Source organism: Chelon labrosus, assembly GCF_963514085.1.
Source record: "Chelon labrosus genome assembly, chromosome: 5".
Taxonomy (NCBI): domain Eukaryota; kingdom Metazoa; phylum Chordata; class Actinopteri; order Mugiliformes; family Mugilidae; genus Chelon; species Chelon labrosus.
Genome location: NC_140341.1, coordinates 21,123,660 through 21,151,443, shown reverse-complemented (window position 1 = coordinate 21,151,443; position 27,784 = coordinate 21,123,660). Strand labels below are relative to the sequence as shown.

The 27,784-nt window shown below is 42.6% G+C and overlaps 2 protein-coding genes across 3 annotated transcripts in view; one reads left to right on the top strand and one right to left on the bottom strand.

The window, feature by feature from the left end:
* Nucleotides 1-20,338, bottom strand: part of edar (ectodysplasin A receptor) — a 51,247-nt gene extending 30,909 nt beyond the window's left edge. The window contains exons 1-2 of one of the 2 annotated variants that reach the window (XM_084544489.1): nucleotides 20,325-20,338; nucleotides 10,121-10,353 (exon numbers count right to left, since the gene is read on the bottom strand). The gene's annotated coding sequence lies outside the window, so the exon portion shown is untranslated. Of the gene's footprint in view, nucleotides 1-7,034; nucleotides 7,163-10,120; nucleotides 10,354-20,324 lie in introns of those variants that run through there. The other variant, XM_084544490.1, reaches the window with a different exon arrangement.
* The window catches only part of LOC311487991 (E3 ubiquitin-protein ligase SH3RF3-like), a 93,519-nt gene continuing 85,853 nt past the window's right edge, over nucleotides 20,119-27,784 (top strand). Inside the window, exon 1 of the mRNA XM_084544488.1 lies at nucleotides 20,119-20,895. Coding sequence (XP_084400614.1) covers nucleotides 20,488-20,895 — 408 coding nt within the window. The 5' untranslated portion in view covers nucleotides 20,119-20,487. The remainder of the gene's footprint in view (nucleotides 20,896-27,784) is intronic.

The window sequence follows — 27,784 nt, the reverse complement described above, 5'->3', positions numbered from 1 at the left end:
CAGATGCCCAAACTGCTGTTGTGATGTCACTGTTATTCTTTTGTCTGTCGCCACATTAAGCCCGCCCAAACAGTTTGATGGGCCCAGCAGACCTTTGCCAGAGCATAATCATTTCCAACGGAGGGGTTCCAGATCAACTTTACACCACAAAAAAAAATTGTAGGCAGGGGAGTTGTTTCGGCTTTCCCGGCTAGGGTGAAGGTACATTCATGTGTGATGCATTAATGATAAGGAACATTATACGGAAACGTTTGTGACCCCATCATAACCATTAAAATCAGTTCAAACTGTTCCATGATACTCTTTTAAGTGTGAATCAGTTTAGCTGGCGTCTCATGAAGACACATTTATGGAAATCAACAGCACAACAGTGAGCACTGCTTTTCATCATCCATGAAGACATTCACTCCCTAACATTTACCAAGTAGCTTCCTACACCAGAAAAACACAAGTGCTGACACTCTGGAATTAAAATGTGTTATTGTTTTGACTGATGCGCCCTTGGGTCAGATGAGTTCAGCTGAACTTTAAATCCAGCTGAAGTTGTCAAGAGTATAAAAGTGTGTTTGTGTGTTTGAGAGACAAAAAGGAAGAAGCCGCAATTATCTCCTATCTGAGGTCAGAATCTGTCTGGCTGGCTCCGAAACCTCTGATTTCACTCTTCCATGTTGCGCTCTTCAGAGAAAAACCTTCTGATCTTCAATAATGGCTAATTCTCCAACCCCAAGGGTTTGATCTAGCTTAATTACAGCCTCCACTCACACACACACATTAACACGTAGATTTAATCCCTGTAAATGCACAGAGTTTGCTTCTGAGGGCAAAAGTGGTTTAATTGCGCAAGTCCTTGTGGTAAGACCACAACCAGTATGAGTTGTACGTGTGTTTCTGTGTTTCTGCTGAAGAGATAAAAGGGTAGATAATGTTTTTTTTTTCCAAATCAGGAAATGAAGAACTGCCAAATGGCTATGCACCCCCTCAAGGCTACTCATTATGGGGTTACAGTGATGCGCACACACACACACACACACACACACACATACATCAGTACGGCTGTGTTTGAAGACTCTTAGTGTCTTCTGACAGTCTGCTTTACCGCTTTCAACCCTCTCCCTGTCTTTCTAACCTCAGCTCTCTCTGTTGGGGCAGGTCTGAGATGAAAGTCAACCCAAGCCCTCTGGCCCCCAAGGGTATTAATCTTCTAACGATCGCATAATCTCTGATAAATAACCCTTCTGTCTTTAGCTGTGTCATTACCAAGTACAGCATATCCTGCTCTACTTAAGCCACGGCAGAATGTACAGGGCAGCTTCCAGTGTGAATTTACAGCCCAGCGAAGAGATGTGTTCAGCTCACTCTTCGTGGATAGCAAAAGTCTTTTAGAAGGCTAGTTATTTTGTTTTCTTGACTGAATAACATTTTTCTTTCAGTTTCCCCTCCCTTCATTAGGCCAGCCTTCATATCTGTTTCTCATTTCGTCGCATTTGATTGGTCTTTTTTGTCAGCGGAAGAAATCCAATATGAAATGCCACATAGCAATGGGAAGGCAATTTACTCTGCTTCATTACAAAAATGCACAATAACAAACCCATTGACCTCAAAAATACACCCAATACAAATCAACAAGACCTAAAGAAGGAGACGTCTTTTGTCAAAGCTGCCTGGACTACAGTGACAAGTATAATGCCTTAATATCGTTAAAAGGCCAGGGCAAAGCTTCAAAGCAGTTTGATTTGGATGGCACCAAAATATGACAGCCAAATATGAGAGACTTTGCTAATAGTCATTATGGGTACTCTTAGATTCTCGTAGATCAACTCATACAAACACATACTAAGAAACCGTGTCTCTATAAAGACAATATAAAAGATTGTAAAAAAAAACTTCCAAGTACAGCTTACAGGGTCTTGGTTGGGCATTTTAGTTGTCTGGCACCATGAGGCTATGTTGGAATGATGGTCCAGCAATGCTTCATGACACAATGAGCACAATATTTAATCAAATGGTTTGTGCTGACCGCATTTATTTATTTTTTATTTTTTTAATGAAACTGACCCCAAACTGACCGCATGTGTGTGTGCAGTAGTCACACACACATGCTTCACCCAGCATGCCGATCCTTGACTCCCGTGAGGGACTGCCTTGTGTTTTTACACCAACTTCTTTTCACTCACTGCTTTCTGTCACTCTCATTTACCGCTTCGTTAAGTTTATACAACAATAACTTGTGGTTCCACTTCATATACATCCTTTATATGTACCGGCGTCCACAGACACAAAACCGTTCATTGCATTTCATTACTATTCCACAAAGCGTCTTGAGACTGTGTTGGATAGTCACGGTGATGAATAAGCAGTGATGTTACTACTTTAAAATGTTTATTTTCTCCCCAAAGTTGGAAGGTTTCCTATGTCTGTCATGTCTTTGTCTTTGTAACTGTTCACTCCAAAAAGCTGCACACCCACAGATAAATTCTACCAGGGTCAACATGTTTTCTTTCAGCTTTTGGTAATGAGCCTTACTTGAGTTGTGTAATATTTGGGAGATTCATAATACCCCCGAGATCCCCGTGCCCTCAGTGTGAAGCCCACAGCCAACCAGAAGCCGAATTCACTCTGCAGGGTGACAACAACCGCAAACATACAACGATGTCATAAAGAACTATCGGTTCCATCAAGAACAGTATGGAGTATGGAAGGTAGTTCAACTTCCGTCACCCACTAAAGTTTTGCAGCATAAAGTTGGTCGAAAGGTTTCTCCGTTGGGAACTGATTATGGTCCAGCAATGATCTGCTTGGCCAATCATATCGCCCGGACAGTTTTTATGCGGTGATGAGACATCGACGTAGTCATACACAGCGTAGGTCGTGCCTTTGATTGGTTTTTAGGACCATCCAGTTGCATACAGAGTTATTTTTGTGAGTGTTGCTATGCCAGGCTAATTGAGTCCTGCAATAATTGGTCCACACAGAGTCCTGTCATAACATCATATAGTGTAGTCAGTCTGGGGTTAAATGAAATGACAGAAGACATCCAGTCACTAGAACTGTGGCGAGTTCTCCGAGATCCTCGGAGCAAACTACTTGCCAGGTACTTGAATTGCGCACAAATGCAACTAGGAGAACTGGTGCTGTCTTAAAGGCAACGAGCAGTCCCATAAATTTTATTGCATAGTTCACTGTATACTGTCAAAAAACAACGGTCAGCTAATGCTAGGCATATTTACAATTGATTCAACCATTGGTTTTCTCTTTGATATATGTTTAATTTGAGCCTTTTACACTCATTGATTTATTTATTGGAAAATGCCGTCTGGTATTACTGGACCATATAATGGTGTTAACAGTGTAAACCATTTTAAACACTGCTCTTGCTTGATATCAGCCTCTTCTACCCTGTAATTTAATTCCATTCATTAATTTCCCTGGGAAAGATGCCATGTTTCTTTCTCCGCATCCTTCCATGTCTTCCTGCCTCTATATCATTAAGCGCCGTTACAGATGGATTGTGTGGGAAATGGCTTTTCACCATCAGTGTTTAACCCCATAAAGGATATTTATCACAGCGTATGATAATGACTTCCTGCCCCATTTAGTATTGGGCCAATCAGCGGTCAGGGAATCATTCCAAAAAGCAAACTGATGTGGAAAATGAAGTGTGCGGTCAGAGGGAGGCTTGTGGTCTCTTGAAAAGCACTTAATTTCTGATGACAATCAAGTCAGCAGCATTCGCATCCGAGGCTTTTTCGTCTTCCTGGGTTTTGGTATTTCTAAAAGGGGAAATCTGTTTTCCATTGATCTCTGTCTCTCTCTCCTACTTTTGTTCTTTCGACCAGCCCCCTTTCCTGTTTTCACATCTGACATTTTAAATGATCATTAAACATGATCAAACCGCTTGTTGTATACATAAAAAAGGCACATGTTTGGACTGAACAGATAACAGTGATATTGTTTGACTAAAGTTCCCACAAGCTGATGATATTCTTCAATATTTATTAGCATGTCATACCATAAAAGGGCTTAAAAGTAGCTAAATGCCTAAATCCAGGATGTTAGTAATAATAATGCGGGTTAAAAAAAAAGGTTTTACCTGTAAGTTCTGGTTGCAGCGCTCTCATAAACAGTAGTGCCCATCCAGTTTACACAGTAAATACATAATCAAACACTCAATCACAAACACCACATCCAGGATAACACTGTCAATTTGATGTCCCCATAAAAGCATCATTTTGGTCTGTTCCGCTGGCCAACCTATCAGCCTAAGCCTGCCATAAACACACTCTTACACTTGCAAACATAATCCATTCCAGGCCGTAAACAAGTTCCAAAGTTAATCAGTGTTCTGCTGAGGAGCCCTGTCCAATTATTTCATGGTTTTACAGGCCAGGGCTCAACCTGCCAAATCCAAGCAAGATCTCAAACACATGTTATGCAGTCTGACTGCCTTCAACCCTGCCTGTGTGTGTGTGCGTGCACTTTTTCTTGATTTTTATTAAGTTGCAGGGGCCAAACACTTGCACATTACTTACATTCTGGGTCCATATTGTCCTTTTTGGGCCATTTTTTGGGCCCCACAACCTTTTGAAGGTAAAAATTAAGTTTTAGGGTTAAGATTAGACACTTTGTTGAGATGGTTAGGGTTAGGGATGGCATTTTTGAGCCTCTGACAGAAGAAATTGTCTTTACAATAATCTTGATTTTCCCTCTGCTAAAGCGTAGTTTAAACAAATGCCTGCTTTACGCCTACAACTCAGCGCAACAGTAGCAAAAATATAAACTCTTATCGCTGCGATATTATTAAAGTTAATTATCATAATTCTCATCAGTAATAAAACTTCAATGGAGTTGGTCTGTCGATAAAACATGAAGCAGAAAACCACAAACTCTGTGGATTTCCCCTCTATCAAGTTCCTGCAGTCTGTCATTTTAACCTCCACCATATCTGGTAAACAACTGACTCCGACCACTTTTAACATATATTTGTATTTTCAACAGTTACACTCCGTTTTCTATCTCCTTCGCTTCATTTCACATCAGGATTCGTACTCAAGTGCGATGAAGGTTTAAAACAACTCCAGCCAACAGATGAGTACAGGGAATGTTGCGGCTCTAAATAATAAATTCTGAGAGTATTATAAGCAGAGAAACTCTTACTGCGATAGTCTATAATCAGCAGGAAAAAGAAATAAAGCTGTTCCATTCGGTGACAATCATCTACTCGTGCTTAAAACAATTTTACAATCAGCCTGAAAAGCATAGAATGTACCAAACATTATGCACATTAAAAGGAAGAATTTGGCCAATCTACTGTCATTCCTCTTTTAAGTGCCCTCAGTGATTATAAGCGTCCCGACTGTCTTTTTACTCGGGTGAATTATGAAGGAGGAATGTGCTGCTGGCACTTTGTCTCCTTATATGATGTGGAGGCAGCTGTAAGTACAGGGGTGGCGGCGGCGGCAGACCTGTCACTCATGTTCGACCAACCGCTTTCACCTTCAGCTGAGTCAGACTATAAGCGTGTCTTAAATTGTCTTTTAATGGATCCCAGTGATTGGGAATCAATCTAAGAACAAAGAAACGGGAATGTATAGTTAGTGTTTTATTCCCATTTCTGCAAAACAAGCTGTGTTGCAAGTGGTGAAGTATTGTAAATTTATCAAAATGTCGCTACGTTCGAAAGTCTTTATCAGTCCTAAAGGAAGTTAAACTTTACCAAGTAGCCATCAAGGCTCACTTTTGAAGAGCTAAATGAGCTGGAAATAAATACATCTGATTTGCAGCATGATTACTGTCTTAGTTTGATGTGAAAATAAACCCATGATTAAAGTGATTTCCAACTTTGGAGACAGAGCCAGACCTCAGACAGCAGCTGGCCCTCGTCTCCTGGCTGAATATCCGTTTTCTCCAATCCCATCCAACTGCATCGCCGCGGTTTATCAGCGCGAACCGTGTTTTTACAGCAGTGTCAAAACAAGCGCTGCTGCAACTTGAATTTCCACCGACAAATCAGCGCAGAACAGAACTGTAGCTGGGACACACAGGGAGCCGGTGGCTCAGGTATCACCTACTGCATTAAGGCGGCAGTTTGTGTAAACGCACTGAAAGACGCGAGGAAGAAAAACAACTAACGGGATTTAAACCTCCAATAATGCACAGATTTTTTTCTGGAGCTGGAATAAAAACCCACCTCCGAGAATTTCAGCGCACCAAACCAAATATGTGTTTGTGTGCGTGTGTGCGATGTTTCTTCATCTCTCTTCATCTTTTGATTGCCTTAATTACAGACTTACTGTCAGCTTCCCACTCGGTGCGCAGAGAAAACAAACTCTCGGGGCACATGAAAAGGAGTCGCAAATGCCTACGCACACACACACACACAGACACACACACGCTCGTAGCGCACACCTATCGCAGCTCCAGTCAGTCAGCAGGCTCTTTGATTCCCTGCCTGCCGGTGATCTGTCTTTCATCATCTGCTCTCCTTGATCCCTTGTTCCTCTCTTTAGCTCCGCTGGGGCAGAACATCTCTCACCCTGTCTCTGTGTCTGTCTCTGTTTATTTTGCATTGACTGTAGGTGGGAAGCCTAATCTGCAACCTGGAATTCGGCTGTATGTCTTATTCAATTCCTGCGACTGCAACACAATGCAGTTCTATCAACTGAAGGCTTCTATGTGCATGAGCGTAAACATGTTTTTCTACAGGTTTACAGTACTTCCTTAGTGGATGTTCTTGATCATACATTGCTGCGACAAACCATTAAAGAGTGAGCAGCCACGTTGGATTGAATCAAGCAACAGTACAAATCAGCTCACTCAGAAAGGAGGACTTTTAAGCCATTTCTGAGTAAAACGATTAGCATTGTATCTGCATTGGTTTGCTTCCATTTGTCAGATTTGTAAACATATGCTGTAGGTGTGCGTTTTGTGCCTCTTAGAACAAATCTGTGGGTTTTCCGAATGCTTATCGCAGGGCAGATAATAGGATCGTGGATGCCGGTGTAACGAAAGGAGAGTTTAAGAACTAAAGTACTTACTCAGAGGTCTTTCCGAACCGTCAGAAACATTCATGCGTGCGTCTGCATATTTTCACCTGCCGCCACGAGCATGAAACGGATCGCCCCAAACATCCTGCAGACATCAACACAGGTGCCCGACACAGGCTCGGTGCAACGCCGCCATGAACACTAACAGTCCTCCCCCCGCCCGCCGCCTGCCTCCCGCCTCCCGTCTCAACAAGCCAACCCTGAAACACCAAAGCCGGGGATAAAAAACCTGCAAGCCTTCACCACATGACAATCTGTTTCAACTTCGTCTCAAGGTGCAGGAAGACCCTCGTGCATTTGTGCGCGTTTGTGCAAACTATCGTTTTCAAGACCTCGCTGAGTTTTTCCACAGCGTGAGGCGTAAGGTGCCAGGCCTATCCCTGCAGACTCTCTACAGGAGAAATTGATGACTTACTGAAGTAGGTTCCCCATACGCAGGGCCGTTAAGTAGACACAAATTAGACCACAAACCCCAATTTGATTAAACCTGCTCCCTGGGGCCAGCGTGGAGAGCTTTCAACCGTTGATTTACTGTTGGTTTGTTTAACTGTCTGCACCGTGCATGGGGAAATAATAGTGGTGAGAACCAAACCTATGATTAGAAAATCCTCTTTTGCTTTTATGTTGCGTCGCTGGGATTACTGCACTTAAATTAAAATAGAATGAAATGCAGCTACCTCTCATTTTGTCCAGGACCTCCTGGTAGCTCCTGAGGGAGCTCAGGGAAGATCCACTGCCCTATCTTAACTCTATCCTGGTGAGTAGTTAGTGGTCAAGGCGATGTGGTGGCGAGGAGATCAGCATATGAACACAGATTACAGTTTCAAATAATTGCTGGCTTTTCACCAGTAGAATATTTCTCTTTTCAATTCAGGTAAAGAAAAGTAAAGATTCATCGTACTCAGCACACTAACACTTCTCTTCTGGAGCTTTTTCAAAACTAAAGTCTTAAATCTTATATCTGCAAACAAATATCCTTCAGTGTGATGACATTAATAATGCTTTACATCCATCATTTTCTGAATACATATGACTGATTCATAAAACAGTCATCTTTTTAAATTATCTTTTCTTAAAAAACATTAAATTATTAGTTTGACAGCGAAACCGGAATACTATAAAACTGAAGCAGAAGTATTTGAGTAGTTCTTTTCCTGAGTGATCAACACACTCATTTTTAGATGAAACTGACAATAAAACTTCTTAGATCATCAGCATGTCCCTCTGCTAAGCCTTATATGCGTATTGATAATTGTTGCATTAATCAAAATGGTGACTCTTATTCCGGGGCAGCGTCCTGGTACTGATAAGGTCGTTTTGGTTCAAGCCCCCACCAAACAGTTGCACTGAAATTATGCAATCAAATAAGTTAATAAGCTGAAATAACTCCACTTCCATAAGTAAACGCCGAATGACGTGCTCAGTTGCAATTTCCACTTAGATGTGTGAAGCATTATGAAACATTCAACCCCAACAGGCCTCCTGAGCTCCATAAATTTCTCCACGGAGGAAATGGATATGCCGCGTGGATTGGAATCAGCTGCGACATCTAACATAAATCTCAACATCGACTTTCACAAGGGAAACACAAGATTCCCCCTCTCACTCTTCCTGTGATATCTCTCCAGAACATAAAGGGCCATTGTGCGGATGCCAGTGCCCGAGCAGAATTAAGCGGCGGAGCGCAGCGAGTGAGTAAACAACTCATCCGTTCACTTCAGCCTGGTATAGGATGATCATGACTACAGGCACCGGCTTTGTTAGTTTTTCTGCCTTCATCCCTTTAATCCTAAGGAACCATATTAACTTCTTTTGAAGATGAGTTACACTCCCTCCTGTTTCTTCTCTGTGTCTCCTCTGCCTTTCTACCTGTGAACATGAAAGATTCAGCGGCAGCAGAGATGGACTGTGCTGGGGGGCTGCAGGGGGGAGAGACAGAGAGAGAAAGAGAGAGAGACTGAAGGAGTGAGTGAGAGGAAGAGAAGAGAAGATGAGGGGAGGGTGTGGGGGGGGGGGGGGATAGAGACGGATTGATTTCCACCTCCAGCAGCTCCAGTTCAAAGCCAGCCAGCAGACTTCAGAGGCTCGGCAGGACCCGGCATGTCCCCAGCCGGGCCAAGCTGCCTGTCTGCGGGCAGGACTTCCCCTGGGGGCCCCGGAGCCCGGGACAGTCAGGCGGCACCACGAAAACAATTACGCAGACAGAGGAGAAAGGTGCGCGGGGTCACAAATGCACACTTTCTCAAACACGCTCTCAGCCAAAAAAGTGTCAAACTGATGCCTGGTAAAAAATGATTCGCCTTGCTATTAGTTAAAAGCACAATAAGCCATCACTATTAACACATTATAACAAACTAAACTGCCTGACAACTGTCTGCTTCTCTACTTTAAATGCATACAGTATATAGTAGAGCCTGGACTGAGCATAAAGTGAGCCTTTAGGTCTGCAAGCTTGCGTTTCAAATCACAGCCTTGTCACAAAGCAATCGAGGCCTAAACAAAAAAGGTAGTGATGTGAAAAATGAAAAACAATCTAATTTGTCTACCACCTTGGGCTAAAACCTCTGCACCAACACGCACAGTGCCTTTCACATACTTGAGAATTATTTAAGGATATGCTTCCGACACACTGTTTAACCAATATCTATATTTCCTCGCTGATGCAAATCACAACACTGGAAATGTATTTCTCCAACCTCATGTGGGGATTTGCAACACACGTGTCTGCGCATAAAGCCATGAAATTATACTTTCTGTTTTCAGTTGCACACCTGAGCCTGTCAGGTGTTTACATGACTGAGAAAAAAAAGTAAAAAAAAAAAAAAAAAGTTTTGTTTTGAGACACTTTTGCACATTTTGACACACAGCAGTCATGTCACATTTTTCTTGCATCGCTGCTTCCAAAACCTGCACTTCCCCAGAGCAAACGCAAATCATACTCATTTTTCTTTAAGGTGAAATTACAGTAAAGCACATGTTTGCTAGGCGTAAAAAGTGCAGCTCAGGAATTTCCCCGAAGTCTTGCAGCAATCCGTCCTTGCATTCCTGAGAGCGGAGCAGCGGCGCTCACGTCTTACCTGGATCTCGGGGAGGTAGGGCGCACTGGTCTGGTCTCTCTCCTCTGCGCTGAGCGATCAGCTGGCGATCAGTCCCGGTGATCGGCGATCAGTCTGTAGCGTGGTGTCGACAGGGCATCGCCGAGGGACTGCCTGTCCAAGAGTGCTGTTTTTGTGTTTTTTTCAGAATAGCACGGCTCAAGCAGCGTCTCAGCCTCCACTTTCGTGCATGTCGGTGTGTCTGCAGGCTCCTCCTTGATGAGGAAAAAAAAGTGAAGAAGTTTTCTCCGCCCTGAATGAGGGGCAGATTAACGTGTCCCAGGTAGACTTGACTCTCCGAGAGGACAATTAACGTGCTGCGGGCTATGACTCGACTGCGCCATCTCGTGTTTAGATGTATGTGCACGAAAATCGGACGCCATACTGATCAGCCACAACATTAAAACCACTGACAGGAGAAGTTAATAACATTGATCATCTTGTGATCCAGTGTTCCAGGGAACCTTTGGACCTGGCATTCGTGTGGATGTTACTTAGACATCTATCATCCACCTGGATCAGACCAGACACCACCACCCCATAGAAATGACACTCCTTGATGGCAGCAGCCATCCCCAGCAGGATGCAGCCTGACACAGACACACACACAAAAACAGTTTAGGAACAACTCAAAAAACATGAAGAACAGCACAAGGTGTTGACCTGGCCTCCAAATTCACTAGATCTCAAACTGATCAAGTATCTGTGGGATGATCCACAGAGGCCTCTCCCCTCAACCCATAGGACCCAAAGGCCCACACTGACAACATCCTGTTACCAGACACCACAGGACGCCCTCAGAAGGCCCATGTCCATTCTCTGATGGGTCACAACTGTTCTGGAGGCACAAGGGAGACCTACACAATATTAGGAAGGTGGTCATAATGTTATGCCTGATCAGTGTAAAGGATGAGCGTCATATATCGTTCCATTTATGAGGAAAATACATTTTAGTCAACATATGGATCATCTCAAATGTTTGTTAACATTTCCACAATATGTAGATCTATTCACAACTGTATTATTTTACAAATCTTGCCTGCCACATACACTCACTTGCCAGTTAATTAGGTACACTAATATAACAGTCCTGCACTAAATCATGGCTTCATGAAGGTTCCGATATTCTGAATTTGTTTAAATAACCATTAGAGTGGTTGATTCATCTGTGTTTTCTTTCTGGAGACTGTGGTTTGTAGAACGATTGAAATGTATTGTGTTGTGAGTGCACCCGTCCTGGAGCTGTGTGTTTCTGTGCTCCTGGCCCTATTGACCTGCCCAGTATTCATGCCTTGTAGTTATCTATTCTTACCTGAATGCATAATTCTCCAACCTGCTTATGACACCTCTTATATTTGTGCCTTATACCAGCCAACCTGACTGTAGAACTGCTGTTGTCACTGACAGTTTTATGCCTCTCTGCTCTTGTTTATCCATATAACAGTAACTGCATGTGAGCACTCTGTATATCCACTAAACATTTCTACAGTGAATATTTTTGAATTCTACCTTTATCCAGTCTTTTATATTCATTATCAATCTAATGGAACATGCACCAACTGTGCCCTGTACTCTTGTCTGTTTCATGTTTAGATTCTGCAGGATTTAGCTCTATTTTTCTGTCTCAACCTGGTCTCAAACATGTTGTCCTCCAATATGAACTCCTTGTCCCTCTTGACTTATTAATTGCGCTCACGCTGTTTGTTTTTTTTAACATAAACTGAACATCAAAACAGTCATGAGTGCAGAAGCATTAACGGAATCATTAATGCATTCACTTTCATTAATATACCTAATGAACCGTACAGTGAGCGCACACTTCCATTCATGAGGAGAATCTATTTTTGTAAATGTATGGATCACCTAAAATGTTTTGTTAGCACACAAACACTTCAATGATATATTATTCTTCCTCATATATGAACGTTTATTCACACATTACCGCAGCACCAACTTTTCCAGCTATTCCTTTTCTTAATCTGTCAACGTTTTCATGATTCAGAGTGACATCTTTGACATTTCTCATTTTTTCTCAGACAAATGCAACACAGCTTCCATAACTACAACTGCTTTCTGACATTGCAACTACTTCCTTTTTTTTTACAATAACAAACTACAGCTACTTTAAAAGCAGAAGACGCTCGGTAAAGCTGCACAACAGCCGTACAAATAAAATAGTGCACTATGCATCGTATTTCATATTATGAGGTGTTTCATATGCACATGTGAGCCCCCTCCACACGCTCCCACACAAACACCTCCCTTCAGATGATAAATGTCTTTGAAACAGAAGACATAAATTAGTCTGAGTGTGCCTGTGATGTAGCTGGCTGGTGCCTTGTGTCTGAGTTGGACTAAAGCTCGGACTTTAGTCTTCCTCTCTCCTCCTCCTCCTCCTCTCCCTTTCCGCTGCTTCTTCTTTTTCCTCAGCCACAGGAAGAATGAGATAAAAGAGGGGCTTTGAAAACACTGGGAGTCCTGTAATTACTTACTCTCTCTCTCCGTCTCTCTGGCTCTCCTCTCGTCCCCTTTTTTCCCTTTTTGTCCGTAGCTCTTTTTTTTCTTCCTCTTTCTCAGCCACTTTACCTTTCTTTTTTCACTTTCTCTGTCCCGTTATCAGTCTGTTCCTCTCTCACTCTCTCTATGCTTTTTTTCTTTCCTCTCTCTGTCTGTCTCCCACCTTCCCTCCCTCCCTCCCTCCCTCCTCGTCCTCCTCCATTTAGAGCCTCATTGATGTCGATCCAGGGCTTCCTGACTGAAAAGGAGGATGAGAGGAGCAGAGATTAGATGAGAAGAGAGGATAAAGAGAGGATGAGGAGAGGATAACAAGAAGAGTGATGAGCTCTGCTGAGAGAATGATGGCTGCTCTGTCACAGACCGGACAAAAACAAGCATTAGGCAAAACATGTGTTTACTGTGATGGATGGTGGAACACAAAAAAACCTCCAGTGGAGTCTGCATAAAGAGGAATACTATGACATACAGTATATATAAAAGAGACAAGTTATACAACTACAAAGCTATAATTATATATATATACTGTACTTTAAGCTATAGTTTGTTATGCATCTCACATATAATATAGCCATATAATAATATATATATATATGATAATGAAAGCACAAGATACAAGATTTAAATTAGATCAGACATGATAGAAAAGAAAATATAGTGATTTCATAAACCACCTTTTGTCTTGAAGCCTTCAACATAATTATTCATTCAGCTCGATTTTAACATTTTAAAAATAGCGTAACATTAGGGAGCTGTGACTTTGTGACATTTCTCGCTTAGCCGCTACATTATCCTCATGTTTGTCCTCAGATCCTCTGGAGCGCTCAACTTGTGTGACATTTCCAAAACCGGTGCCTTGATGGGCACCAGAAAGCAGGCAGTACGTTTCATTATCGTCGCTATGAATATGAAGCAACAGCACCAGCCTGAAATGAGCAAAGACAAACAAAGATACTTAAGATGAGGACACACTACAAGATGTTTGCCGGATTTTACCCACGATTCCCAAACTTGGGCAAACTCCGCATTCGTCTGCACTGGCTGTGGACAGTTAGCACGGGTAGTTTACACAAAAATCTGTTAGTGTGTGAGGGGGTAAGACCCGACCCGGCTTCAGGCACAGACAGTCAAACGTGTTTGAGCTGAATCAGGAAGCAATCAGGTAGTGTGAAGTGATTACCAACCCAACTGCAAACATGTGTTGCCAATAGCCAATGAAAAAGACAGTGGGGGACACGGGAAACAGTGTCAGAAGCTGACGGGAAGTAGCGGGAATATCAAAACAACGATGGCGAACAGTGAGAGCAGGAGAGTGGAGAGATTAATCGAGTTGTGGCAGGAGCATGAGTGCCTGTGTGATGTTGGTTGCAGTGCATACCACAACTGTCACCCTCGCAAGAGTTTGCACTAGAGTTTGATGCGTTCAGCTGGCTTTAGTTGGTTTGGCAGATCATGTAGTCTGTGATCTCTCATCAGGCACAGTTGTTAAGAGTGTGATCCTCAGTCCTTTAGTTGTCATACGGAAATCTGCTGAAGCCAGTCTGTTAGCGTGTACTCCTAGTCTTTTCAAAATCTGTAAAGACTGTGAAAGTTGTGTCCCCAGCTTTAGAAAGACAAAACCTATTTATCGTGAGCTCATGAGTAATGTTCATGTTCAGTTCTAGCCAGACTTTAAAAAGGGCTTAGAGAAAATATTAAAATCCTAAATCTGCTTTAAGCTACTAGGTAGCGACTTTGTCTTTTAATTTGCAAATGGTCTTGTGGTATTTATATAACACTTTTTTTACGTATTGGTATACAAAGTGCTTTACCTTCACATTTATGACACATCTACACACTTGTTCACACATGCGCGCACACATGACACCTCGCTGTATGGTTCTGGGACCGGGGAATTGAGCCACTAAATGTAATAGTACATTTAGCTTTTGAATGATGATATAAGATTTTTTTTCTTGGCTAGAGATTTGATAGCTTGATAATAAAGGAATGTAAGTAGTTTGCTAGATTTGTCTGATGCCTGAGACCAAGAAGTATTGCCTTCCTGTTTTCTTACACTTTCTTTTAGGGGTCTGCTTTCATTCAGCTCTGCTAAACAAATGAGGTTTAGAGGCGATAATTATTTGACTTAATGCATTTAATCGTGGTGGAATGTATTTGGAGTCCCTACAAATCCTTATGGTCAACATGCATTAATGTGGGACATCAGAGTTTTAAAGATTCACAAGAGTACAGCAGCTGTCACAGACTGGCTATCTTGTTTTTTCAACCCCCCACAGAGTCCCAATCAAAGCGCTGCAGCTCGGAGGCGACAGAAGTCAGCAGAGGCCTAATTTGCTTGCTTGGTATAATGAACTTCAGATGACTGCAATTTGCAACAAAATCATTAAAAACAAACTTACTCATGCTTTTTTATGTGCCCTGTAAAGGCTCCAACACATTTTGGACACTTGGACTCCTAGATGTTGAAAATATGGCCCAAGAATTCTTAAAGATGAAGCAAAATATAATATTTCAACCACAAGGCACACAAACCCTGCAGTCAGTCTTAGTGTTAGGCTGGCAACATAGAAATATTCGAAAATTATTCCCTTTATGGTGACGACATTAGCCAGTTTCTACACAAATACAAATAATAAAGGAACAGATCATATACATCACAGCTGGACAACATTGTATTCAACTCAACAGTTTTTATTTTTCATAAAGTGTTCTCCCATATGCGTTGAGGAACACGCACACTGGGAGAGTGAACCTACCTACAACAGACTCTGTGACCTTGTTATTACCCCTGTAAGTCACCCGCGCACACACAGTCTGTAAGAACACACACACGCAGCCTATAACTACCCTTCAAGAGGAAGCAAAGAGCCCGTTGCCATGGTAACTGCCGTGTCAGCTAACCTACTTTTGCATGAACGAAAGGCATTGGGCACTGAGAGAGAGGTGTATGGTATAGGTGTGAAGACAAAACACACACACACATAATGTGTTCATTATACTTGATTAACTCCGGCAAACTAGATTTCATCTCTCTGCAGGGCGATCTGAGGGAGAACTCGTGCACTTGCTGAGACACGATGGAACGAATGAGATTCTCACTGATAAAGATAAGGACAAAATAGGAGTATATGAAACTTAGATGAACCTTACAGGCAAAATAGGTTCATGCAGGCAGAGAAAAGCAGTGAGAAAATGAACCGTAACAATGAAGTCAGGACAACACAGCTCAGGTTTATTTCCAAGGCTCATCATAACGAGGATTTCTCAAAGGACACGTTCACTAGAAAAATATCACTGCATTCATAAAAACAATATATATATGCTATATTTTTAACTGTAAAAAAACAACAACTACATTTTATATTACACTATGCAACAAATTAAATACTGAGCTTAAAACCATAAAAGCTCACTGGTAACAAAAAAGATGCAGACTCTAACTTATCCTGCCAAGCGTTAAACAATCTGGCCTCCAATCACTGGCCCTCTGCTCTTAGGAATTTAAAGTGTAATAATCATTGAGCTTAAAGGACCTGCGTGTATGATTAGGAGGATCAGTTCCCAGAAATGTAATAATTGTGTTCTCATTAGTGTATAATCACCTGTAACTGTGAATAATGTGCTTTCATACTTCATATCCAGATAAAACCCGTCCCCATGAGAGTGGCACAAAGCGCAACTTTGATAGTAATGTTCTGTACGTCAACTGACAGTAATTGTTGTGCCTGCACCAAATATTTGAACGGCGTATTTTTTCAAATCTGAACCATGATCTTTTCCTCAACCAAACACTGACAGGTCGGGGGGACTGGCAAAATGAAATGAAAGAAAAGAACAGGTGAAAGCTAAAATAAATATCCTCTGCATGGCTTGAGACGCCACCACCTCTCCAAAACGCCAAGGCCCGACTTTTATGCAGGATTTCTACCTCCTGGTACTGCACTGTCATATATGATGCAGTCAGTAAATTTCATGACTTTTTCGGAAACTCTCATGAGACTGTGCTGCAACAAAGAGAGCAGGTCTTCATGCACAGAGTTGCAGTTCTGTGTTTCAACAACGGCCCAGAACAGACAAGTAGCGGCCACTGTAGGTTCTCCAACACGCTTGAAATGGGTCAAAGAGAGGTTTTCAGCAACCTTCATCCTCACCACTAGATGTCACTTAATCCTGCACACTGGTCCTTTAAACCTGCTAGGTTGGCCCTTATGTGCTGTCTTAAATATAATAAAGCTGAAACTGTTTATTATGTACAGTAAAGACACTATTATCCGAATGAGATATATTAAAAGTAACAAATATGACATTACACCACTGAATCAAAACAACCTCCACGTGTGTAATGACAGCATACTTGTATCATTATTGGACACTAACAGAGTTATTTAAGCCTTCTGTCATGAAAAGCACCCCTAACTGACATGCCTACTGGATAAACGGCATCCAGCTTTTGTCTTTTATTGACAGCACTGCGTCCTACAGGGAGCCCCGACTATCCTGCTTAAATGGATTGGGGGGATTTTCATCCAATAATCATTTTTTGTTCGCTTCTCCCTGAAGTTCCCCTCTAATTCTGAATTATTGGCTGTGGAGAATTGTATTAAGCAGATGAAACACATCAGGCATAAGACATGAGTGGGTATGATAAACAGAGAGAGAGAGAGAGAGAGCATGAATTTGGGCTTATTGCCAGTACACATGGGCCAGTACTCTAGTGTGCCACATTCAAAATAAGAGCCTGACAGCAACAACACACGTGTTTTTAGTGGCTGGATTGCTGTAGCATTGCAATGTTCTGCAGCCACGGGGATGCAAATAGACCCATAAGAAATGGCAGGTCTCTGAAGATGAAATGCAAGGGGAGCTCCCTCACAACTGAGCTGAAACAGTTTCAGCTACCCAATTACTGGAAAAAACACTTGACCTTGATTTCACTTCAAGTTTTTTTTTTCTTCTTCTTCTTGCAGTTATGAGTAGAAGCTCCTCTTGCAACTTGTTTTCTTTGGATGTAGTATATTGTGACCTGATTTGTGTAGCTGTATATTATATATACTGATCAGCCACAACATTAAAACCACTGACAGGAGAAGTAAATAACACTGACCATCTTTTGACAATCCGAAACGTTTGGACCTGGAATTCATGTGGATGTTATTTAGACATGTACCAGCCACCTGGATCAGACCAGGCATCCCTACACCACAGCAATGACGGTGCTTGATTACAGCAGCCATCCCCAGCAGGATGCAATCCGACACAGGCACATGCACAAAAGCGGTTTAGCAACAAATCAAAAAACATGAAAAACAGCACAAGGTGTTGACCTGGCCTCCAAATTCACTAGATCCCGAACTGATCAAGTCTCTGTGGGATGATCCACAGAGGTCCCTCCCCTCAACCCATTGGACCCAAAGGCCCCCCACTAACAACATTCTGTTGCCAGACACCACAGGACACCCTCAGAAGGCCCATGTCCATTCTCTGATGGGTCACAACTGTTTTGGAGGCTCAAGGGAGACCTACACAATATTAGAATATTATGCCTGATCAGTGTATATAGGTGTTAATAATACATTATTATTATCGCAAAATAACCTGTGCTATACTGTAACTTTGCTGTAAAGTAAATTACAGTACACAACAGCTTTAGCGTTTGACTAATCAACTAATATAGAGCACACACATTCTCACTGTATGCCTGAGCGGTCCACCCCCTGCTTTTCGTCCTGGGTGGTAAATAGCGGGCCAGCCCCTTAACCAGGAAGGCGTCACTTTAGTCATACACACTCACATTAGCACTCACAAATGCAGACATACACACAACTGCCTTAATCACTCCGTACCCCTCATGAATGTGAGAGCAGAGCAGGTCTGGACAGGTGTAGGAGCAGAGGAAGACAGTCATGGCTGAGAAGTAAAACACACACAGACACAGTGTCGTGTTTCCATCACTTCAGGGGATATTGCAATGAGTTACATTCATTTTACATTCAGACTTACAAAATCTCTATCACTTACAGTGACCTAAACCCAAATAAAACCTTCACCTTAACATCTAATGATAGTATTCCATATAGTATTACAAGTATTATATATGTACAAGTGTGCACTCGCAGGCACACGTATTTTCTTGTCCTTCATGTGTTCTGTCCATTGCATAGCATGTGACAGTATTCATCCTCTGGGAAAATGCAGCAGTAAATCATTTGAATTTACAATCCTTTGCCAGGTTATTAGGTACACCAGTGAAAACAAATGCATTCTAAGGTAACAGCCGTGCACTACATTTTCGCTTCATGAAGGTCGTGTTATTCAGCATTTGTTCAAAATAACCAAGAGCTGCTGAGTCAACTGAGTTTTCATTGTGGAGGCTGTGGATTGTAGTACTATTGAACTGTATTGTGCACTGTGTTGTACTGACAGGCGTTTCTGTTATTTTGACAACCCCAGTTTACACTTTACGATTTAATTCAATCCAGTTTAACAGCACGACAAGACTACATCCAGAAATGTTAGAAATGGCAATTTTGTGCAGGACTGTTACATTAGAACGCAGTCGTTTCACCTAGTGTACCTAATGAACTGGCAAGTGAGAGTATGTAACAGTAATGTAGAGCGGTTGCATCTGTTTATTGTGTTATCATGTTTGTGACACACTTAAAGAAGAGTGTTCCTGATGAAGCTACATCACAGTATGTTTTGTTTTCAATGATTTCTCTTACCACTTTAATCCTATATACTATAATATTCCTTGAGGAATAAGGGGATAGGTTCTTGCGCAAATTCTGTTTAGATGCTGTTTCACTTCATCAACAGAAGTAACGATTATAAAAATGGCCAATAATAATACGTTTTTCACAGGTGTTGTATTTTACGTTTTAGGAGAGTTCACTTACATGAACACTCGCGACCACCAGGTGTCGCCATAAACCACATTTTCTTATAGCCGTCAGCTGGTTGCTCGGTAGCTACTGAGGTAATCAAAAGGACGTCTGCTCCTGTCAGGTAGGCATCACGAAGACAGTACACGTTGATTCCTTTTGTTTTGTTTTGTTTTGTTTCTATTTAGTGCCTTCTGTGACTGGAATTTTATTTCAATATGATGCAAACAAACTCAAGCAAAAATAACCTCAATTCAAGTTCTGTGACATGTCCAAACGGAGTGGTTATTGGGTTTTAATGAGAGAGACGTCCTGAGCCTGTAGCTATAGTGTTCATCACATGTAGGCTAAACCTGTGTTAGCTTGTCTTTGTTAGCAGGTGATGTCAGGAGTCATTTCAACCTCTCGGGGTTGTTGGGGAGGTGTGACACCTACTTACCAGTCAGTGTGAAGGAGTGAGGAGAGAAAAGCAACTGAGGAGCTGTGGACCTGCCTGCATGCCAATGGTGGTTGAAGGTCTCTCTCTCTCTCTCTCTCTCTCTCTCTCTCTCTCTCTCTCTCAGTCTTTATCAATCTGTCTTCGGTGCGTGAGCGCGCGCCGCAATTCTGATGTGCGCGCGAATGATGATGATGAGAGCGTGACCTCACCGCTTTCTGCACAGCTGCTGGAGAGAGGGGGAGACACACAGGGAGAGCCAGCGAAACACAAACACGTTGGGGGAGACAGAGAGAGAGGGAGAGGGAACGAGAGAGAGAGAGAGAGGCACGGAGCTGCGGCGAACACTCACGGCACGGGGGTAACTGTTCGCCACACACACGAGGGGACTCCGTCGCGGGGCGTCCGTGGGCTGCTTCCCGCCGGCTCGCCTCCCAGAATGTTCTTTGCCCCCGGTTCATTTCCACGGTCCTCGAAACAGTCGCCGCGGCGTCCCCACGGACACTGAAGCCCAGATGCTCGCCCTCTCCGCCGACATGGACGACTCTTCGTCGCTGCTGGATCTGCTGGAGTGCTCGGTGTGCCTGGAGCGCCTGGACACCACGGCCAAGGTGCTGCCGTGTCAGCACACCTTCTGCCGCCGCTGCCTGGAGAACATTGTCAGCTCCAGGAACGAGCTCCGCTGCCCGGAGTGCCGCATCCTGGTGGACTGCGGGGTGGACGACCTGCCAGCAAACATCCTCCTGGTCCGCCTTCTGGATGGTATCAAGCAGCGGCCCCAGCGAGGAAGCGGAGGAGGAGCAGGCGGCAGGCAGTCCCTGGCCGGGGGATCGCTGCAGGGCTACGCAGCCGGGATATCCGCCTCTCCTCCGGGCACTGCAATCAGAGAGCTGCCCGTAGCCACCAGGAGCTCCCCTGTTAAGGTTGGTCACTTTCCCATCATCCATAATACCTGTGTCTCAGTGTAGAGCATTAAACACCTTTATGGTATTTCTCTAATAGTCAGCTACTTTTCAATTAGGCAGCTCTCCAAACATAACTTAAAGTTTGGTTCCCACTGTACGCTGCTGCTCTGGAGAGTAGCAGAATTAAGTGGAAGTACTTTTAAAAAAACGGAGAACAGTGTGTTCAGCATGCATATATATCTCCATGGCATTTGTACATTATGTTTTGTACATTCATGCAGTTGACTCTGATTGCAGCAGACTGTTTGATAATGGTGTTGATAGAAAAAAAAAACCTCAGTCATAGAGCCCAAGTCATAAAACATGGTGACAGAGTTAGAGGGTATGTCCAAAATGTAATTGGATGGGAAAGCAGACATGCATTGCTGTGGTTTTCCCATACTGCTGCAGATCTGACTGATTTATATTGTTGTCTCCCAATTGTGTTATCATAATAAGGGTGTCTTTCCTGTGCTGCGGCTGAGGTATAATTAAACTGTTAGCAAGAGAGGAAGGAGACATGCTGTAAAGACAGACTGAGAGGGTCAGTGGTCAGTGTTCGAGTCGCCTGGTGAAGTCTAGCAGTGTGAGGTTTCGGAACCCACACTCGTTTAGGAGAGGAACCCAGAGCCTTGTTTACTTCCTGTGCAGTGGATCCAATGTGTTGTCTTGTGCCTGTAATGTGTTAAAGAATGTGGCTGTAGTGTGGCAGCCAGACAGCAAAATGTGTTATAATGAGCCTTAAGCTGCAAAAATGCTTATAGCCGTTTTGCCCTCAACTGCAATTTAAAATCTGGAAAAACTTGGCAGTTGTGGTGGCTCGGTTTTTTTAGTGTGGCTTCAGATATTTTTTCGAAGCATCCGTTTTGTGTGGGGCACCACACGAGGCTGCAATTCACTGTTTTCATTTTTTGATTAATGTAATGTTGATCAGTGTCAATGTCTAATGAATGTATCTGGCAAACTTAGGATAATTAGAAAATACAACACCCGATGGATACACAAACACATGCACGGTTCCCGAATACAATCTGTTTGATTAGCAGCAATGAAAACAAATATTCAATAAACAAAGATATAAAACAGAAGAATGCAAGCGGTTCGTCGTAAACGAGGAGGCTGTATTGCACTTTTCTTCGCTGATATCGTGGCATGAGTTTTCCTGTGAGTTCATTAAGGTGGTCGCGGGCAGGTATGTTCACGTTTGCCCGTCAGCCCTTTCCGCGGCGATGTCCCCAGTAAGAGGGACGTAATGAATATTCATGCACATAAAGCCAACTGCCATGAGCTCTCACAGCCCTCTGCTCGGTACTTATCATGTAAGCAAGCTATTGATTGAGGCAGTGGAGCGCTGTGGTGTGATGAAGTGCGGGGAGCTGGGAGCAGTCATTCATTCATGGCGATGAACGGGAATCCAAACCCTCAGTGACATTTCCACTAACACTTAAGACTCCATTTCAGTTCACTCATTTAACTGTACCACGTCCCCGCAGGGCGACTTTGAAGCCTGGTTTGTATGGAAAATGCACAAAAGTGGCATGCGGCGTGAAGAAAAACAATGTATGTTCTCTGCTATTTATAATACGTATACATTTTAGACAAATGCTTGTGCTGTTAGAGCATAATGTATTGGATTTCTATTGTTTATATTTGACTGTAGCTGATCTGAGTCATCTGCATTACTGATATGCACAGTACACACAGTGCATGCTCCTCTCTTCGTTGCGGCCAGTCTGTGCTTGCTTCAGGGCCCCATGTGGAGAGCACTCCACTGTGGATGTAGCTTTTATTGCTGGTGGACACACACACACGCAGACACACCTATAACCCATTACCCTCTGCAATCCCCCTGCAGTCACTTTGCCCAAGTCTCCTCCAGGCTCTCTTGGGGCCGAGGCTTGGTGATGAAAGTGTGAATTAATCTCCTCTAACAGTGGGGTTTACGTGTGTGTCTGTGTGTGTAAAGAGCAAGAGTTCTTGCAAAGGGAGTTAAATGCGTCTTTGAGTGACACACTCGGTCAGTACTACCACACACGCGCACGGACACCACAGTTACTGGAGGAGCAGGTGAAACAGAGGACTACGACAGGTATTAAGGGTTGTAGATGAGAATGAATGTGTTGCTATGGAAATGGAAGAAGAGGCAGGCGTGCTGAGTCAGCAGCAAGACCAGCTATTCCCCCTGCTGTTGCTGATGTTGTTCTTTGACCAGTTAGAGTTTATCAAGGCTAATCATTTCTTCTTTTTTCTTTTTGCTAAACACTGTGTGAAACAGACTTTTTATAAACAGGCAACATGTGTTGAGACAGTAAACTACAGTGCCACTCTACAATAATCCTAACAAATAATTATTTTGCATTTTCCGTGAGAATATGACTTCTTACCTTTTTAAGTCAAGTAAAGTTTATTTACATAACACAGGCATAGACTCAGTGTGCGTTCATTGTTATTTACTGAGCTGAATCAGTTGCTGGGTCAAATTGTCAATTGCTGTGTTGTCTTATCTTGTTTTTTCTCTCTTCCAAAAAACATTTAAAAAAAGGCAACTGGACTTGCAGAGTGTTTTGAGAAGACGTTTCATTACTCATCCGAGTAGCTTCTTCAGTTCTTTTGTTTTTTTCTCTCTTCCTGCAAAGAATCATGGAGCCCGTTTGCATTTGATGACCTTCACAACCCTCACAACCAGCCTCTCAGTTGTTATGTAATACTTCAGCTGTTGCTTAAATGACCCGGCAATTGTTCTCTCATTCACAGACGGCAGAGGTAGGCCGAATACAGCATACAAACAAAAGAGGTGTTTTAACTGTGTAACAATGCCATCTCAACTGAGTAAAGGGACAGAATACATATTTGTGAGCAGCAGGGAGAGATGTTTATAGGGAAGCTCCAGGCAATGTCTCATTAATCTCTCATTCAGTTAGGGTGCTTTCACACCTGTATTTGGTTCACACCAATATTTGTAAGAACGTTGCATTTAACCATGGTTCGGTGTTTACAAGTCAGCGTATCTAGTAAATGCAATCAAGACAAGGTTCTGCCACGCCCTCAACACAAACCGTTTTGGGATTGGTCATAATTTTGTGGGAAAATTGGATTTTAGGAAATCATCTAATTGAAAATGGAGCTTCTGCGGTAAATGGGCATCACCTACAGATGTTCCTGATAAAACCCCAACTCCCTACCAGCCATTTAGGACTGAAAAAGCTGCTTGGATGACTGGCAAAACATCTTCAAGTAACCCAACAAGTCCAGTTGCATTTGTTTCAACCTGTTCCTTTGGTAATTGCGCTCTGTCCAGTTACAGATCAGTCACACTTTCTGGATATACCATGACTTGGATGACTGAGAATCTTCTGAGACATACATCCCGAATGAACCAACCTTGCTGGGAGATGCTCCCAGTGTGACCTAGGTGTAAAAGCACCCTTAGTCAAATTGGACTGTTTGGACCTTATGATGAGGTTTAATCAGAGCACCGTCCTGGCTTTCGTCCAGGACTGATTAACAGCATTTCCCATGGCTACTTCCATGGAATGTTCTTGCTGCAGCTGTCAACTTTGTTTTTACTTTTGTGTAAATTTGGTGGAGGCCATGGTCCAAAGATTAACATTAAGATCCAAGAAAGGCACACTTTTAAATGCCTTCCAGTTCATATTTGTGCCTTCTGTTACAAGAACCTCAACGTCAGTCACCATCCTTTTTCACACGCAGTCCGTGGCCTTGGATAGATGGAAGTACAGAACAATACATTTGTAGGAGCAGTTATTTTTCACACTATTGCATGCATCGAAACTTGTTTTAGACTGATGTGTTGCAGCAAATATCCCATACTGTGACTAACTAAACCTCCAGACAATACATGAAGTCATCTGTTCGCTTTGCATCAGCACAGCACGAAGAAAGAGAAACCAGAAATTTTTTACTGGAAAACAGGCGAATATTCAAGACCGCATATGACTGAAGCATTGATAAATTACAGAATCAGAACCTAGCAAAAACACTGGTGGATGACTCTTACTGATTTATGAAGTTTTACTGGTTTTCTACTTGCAGCCTGGCCTTGGCAGGTATCCTTTTGGAGTGTATTGTTTTTTGAGAATGGATTATGTGGTCTCTATTTTATAACTTGTGACTAACCTGGATTCCCGTTTGGTAAAACTACATCTACTTGTCTTTTAGTGATTGATTTTGTCTGAGAGGGGATTTATTTTGGATTCTGTTTGTGCTGTGATCTAGAAACCAGAACGTATATTTATTCTTTCTAGACGCAAACCACCATGACGAGACACCAGGGCATTGGCAATCATAATGTGTGCGAAGGATTCCTGTTAATCACATCATTTTGTGTTTAGAGCTTCTCATATACACCAAATATTTATAATTCATCAATTCTAAAATATGTATTCAAGCCAAACCAGCCATTATTTGAGAAGGCAAGCTGATGTGCTTCTGAATGTGCAGGATTATCAGCAAATCTTCATCAAATACTAGTGCTGTTTACTCTCTGCCTGTTCAATTTCTATTAAAGCAGCAGGACACAAAGATCCCAACCCTTGATCTTCTCCCTTACCTGTATTTACCTGGGGTTGCTAGGGTGACGCTAGAGGTTACCATGGCAGCAAACTGCAGCAATGACACCGCCTGCTTTCATCTCCAGAGTGAGACATTGCTTTGCCCTGTCATTCCCAAAGATTAGGTGGCGGTTCCTAAAAGGAAATAGTCTGTTATCAGTCCCTGTAATGATCCTTTGAAGCCGTATCTACACACCTAGACTGAGACATAAACACACACAACGTCTAACCTTTACCTAAATTCTACCCATAACTCTAAAACCAAGTCTTTCATAGAGACAATGCCACTGACTTAGAAGTGTCAACTTTCCAAAAAGCTCAACAAATCTCCCGCTCCGTTGTTGCATGCACAAGCACACACACGTCCTCATTCACAAATGAACACCACTTCCACCGAGCGTTATAAACTGCAGACCTCGGCACTAAACAATAAGCTTCTAGTCATTACCTTCACGTTATCCCCTCGCTTCATAAATACTGAATGGAGGTCTGTCACATACTCTACATGAACACACACACAGCTACACAGACACACACAATTCATCTTCTTAAGTCTTGGAGTATCTCTTTGGTCCCATTTCTCTCTCTCTGCATGCGTATGTGTGTGAAAACTTTTTCACTGTTAAATGAGCGCACACTCTCACAAACACATCTTTTCCCTCCGTCCCTCTTTACTCATTCTTTCTCATCTTCTTTTCACTTCTTTCTCCGGTTCTCGTGTGAAGAGATGTAATTAATTTCAGTGTAGCCACATAATGGACCCCCCCCCCACCCCCCACCCACATACGCACACATACACACACATACACATGCATGCATTTAAGAACTGCTCTGAGCCTTTTGGGACATCTTGGGAATTATGCAGTTGTGCGCTTTTGTGCGTGTGAATGTGTTCTAAAATATAGAATGCATTCTTCTGTTTCCGTGCTTCTATGTTTGTTTTCCCGGCGAGGCACAATTGGATTTTGAACGGTTCGCAGTGAAGCTGCCCACAGATGGTATTCAGCATCTTGTAGTTCAAACCATTTTCATGCCAAAATGTACTGTGGTAATGTTTCCTCCTGAATTTCATTCCTGTCCGCCTGCAACCGTGTTTATTTTTTACTTTCCTTTCAAATACAGTGTAGCACTAAAGTCGCTCAACAGGAATAATCAAACAAAATTTTTTATAGATTTACTGGTAACGTGTGTGTTTTGTGCCATCAACAAATTGAAAATAGGATTTTATATGAGGAGTCGTTTAATTTCTTCCGATGATTTGAAATTTGACATATTGTGATGACCTGTTCATACCAAAACCAGCTATAACATGTCCCTATTATATGTTTCTTTATATAACAGGCCTGTCCTAATTACTTGAGACCACATTGCCCTGAATCTGTGTGATGTCATGCCACATCTCATCCTTGGCCCTGCCGTCGTCCGACTAATACAGATATGGAGACGGACAGAGGTGGATCAGATAATGGATTGATGGATGGAGGCAGGGTGGCGGATGAGGGCAGCTTATAGTCTGGGAGATGGTGTAATGTGTCGGTGTGTGCGTTGCTTGGTTTTGGGGGTTGATGCATAATGGGTGTTAAAACCTAAACAAGCTTTGGAGCTTGACTGCTATTCCCACGGGCGCACCCAGTTGCACAAATACACACATGAGCACACACATACCCGTTAGGTTAAGGGTTAACCCCCCTCCCTCTTGGGCGTTTTGTTTCTATGGAGATGAGGGTGAGAAGTCACTGGCCACTGGTCAAGCCAATACATTTCAGACAAAACAATGGTGTCTCAGCATGGAGCGCCATGAGCATAGATATTAAAAAAAAAATGGTTTTCTAAGAAATCATCTATTGTATATACAGTATATATCATTTTTTTTAATGACGTGTGACATTTTTAACCCGTAATTACATGAAAAAAAGATTTAAATAACATATTTTAAGGTATTAAAGTGATTTGCTATTAAGGATATTTTGATTTTCATGCATTAGCCGTTCTTAATCTTTACTGAAAGTTCCCGCATCACACTTCTTTAATCTACTGCACATGTTGGACCGTGGTTTTCTTCCAAACTAGTCACGGTATCAGATCATGTGTCTTAACCAGCTCAAGAAGAGAACAGAGAAATGTTACTGATCAGCAGAAAACAGGCAAACAATAGAGCTTTTTTCACAGCAGACAGTTTGACTTGTCACAGTTCTGTAGAGGAAAGCACAGGTGTAATGAACGCTGCATTCCACTTAGGGGAGGTCCTGCTTTTGTGCATGATTTATCACTGTCACGGCTTACTGGGACACCGAAAG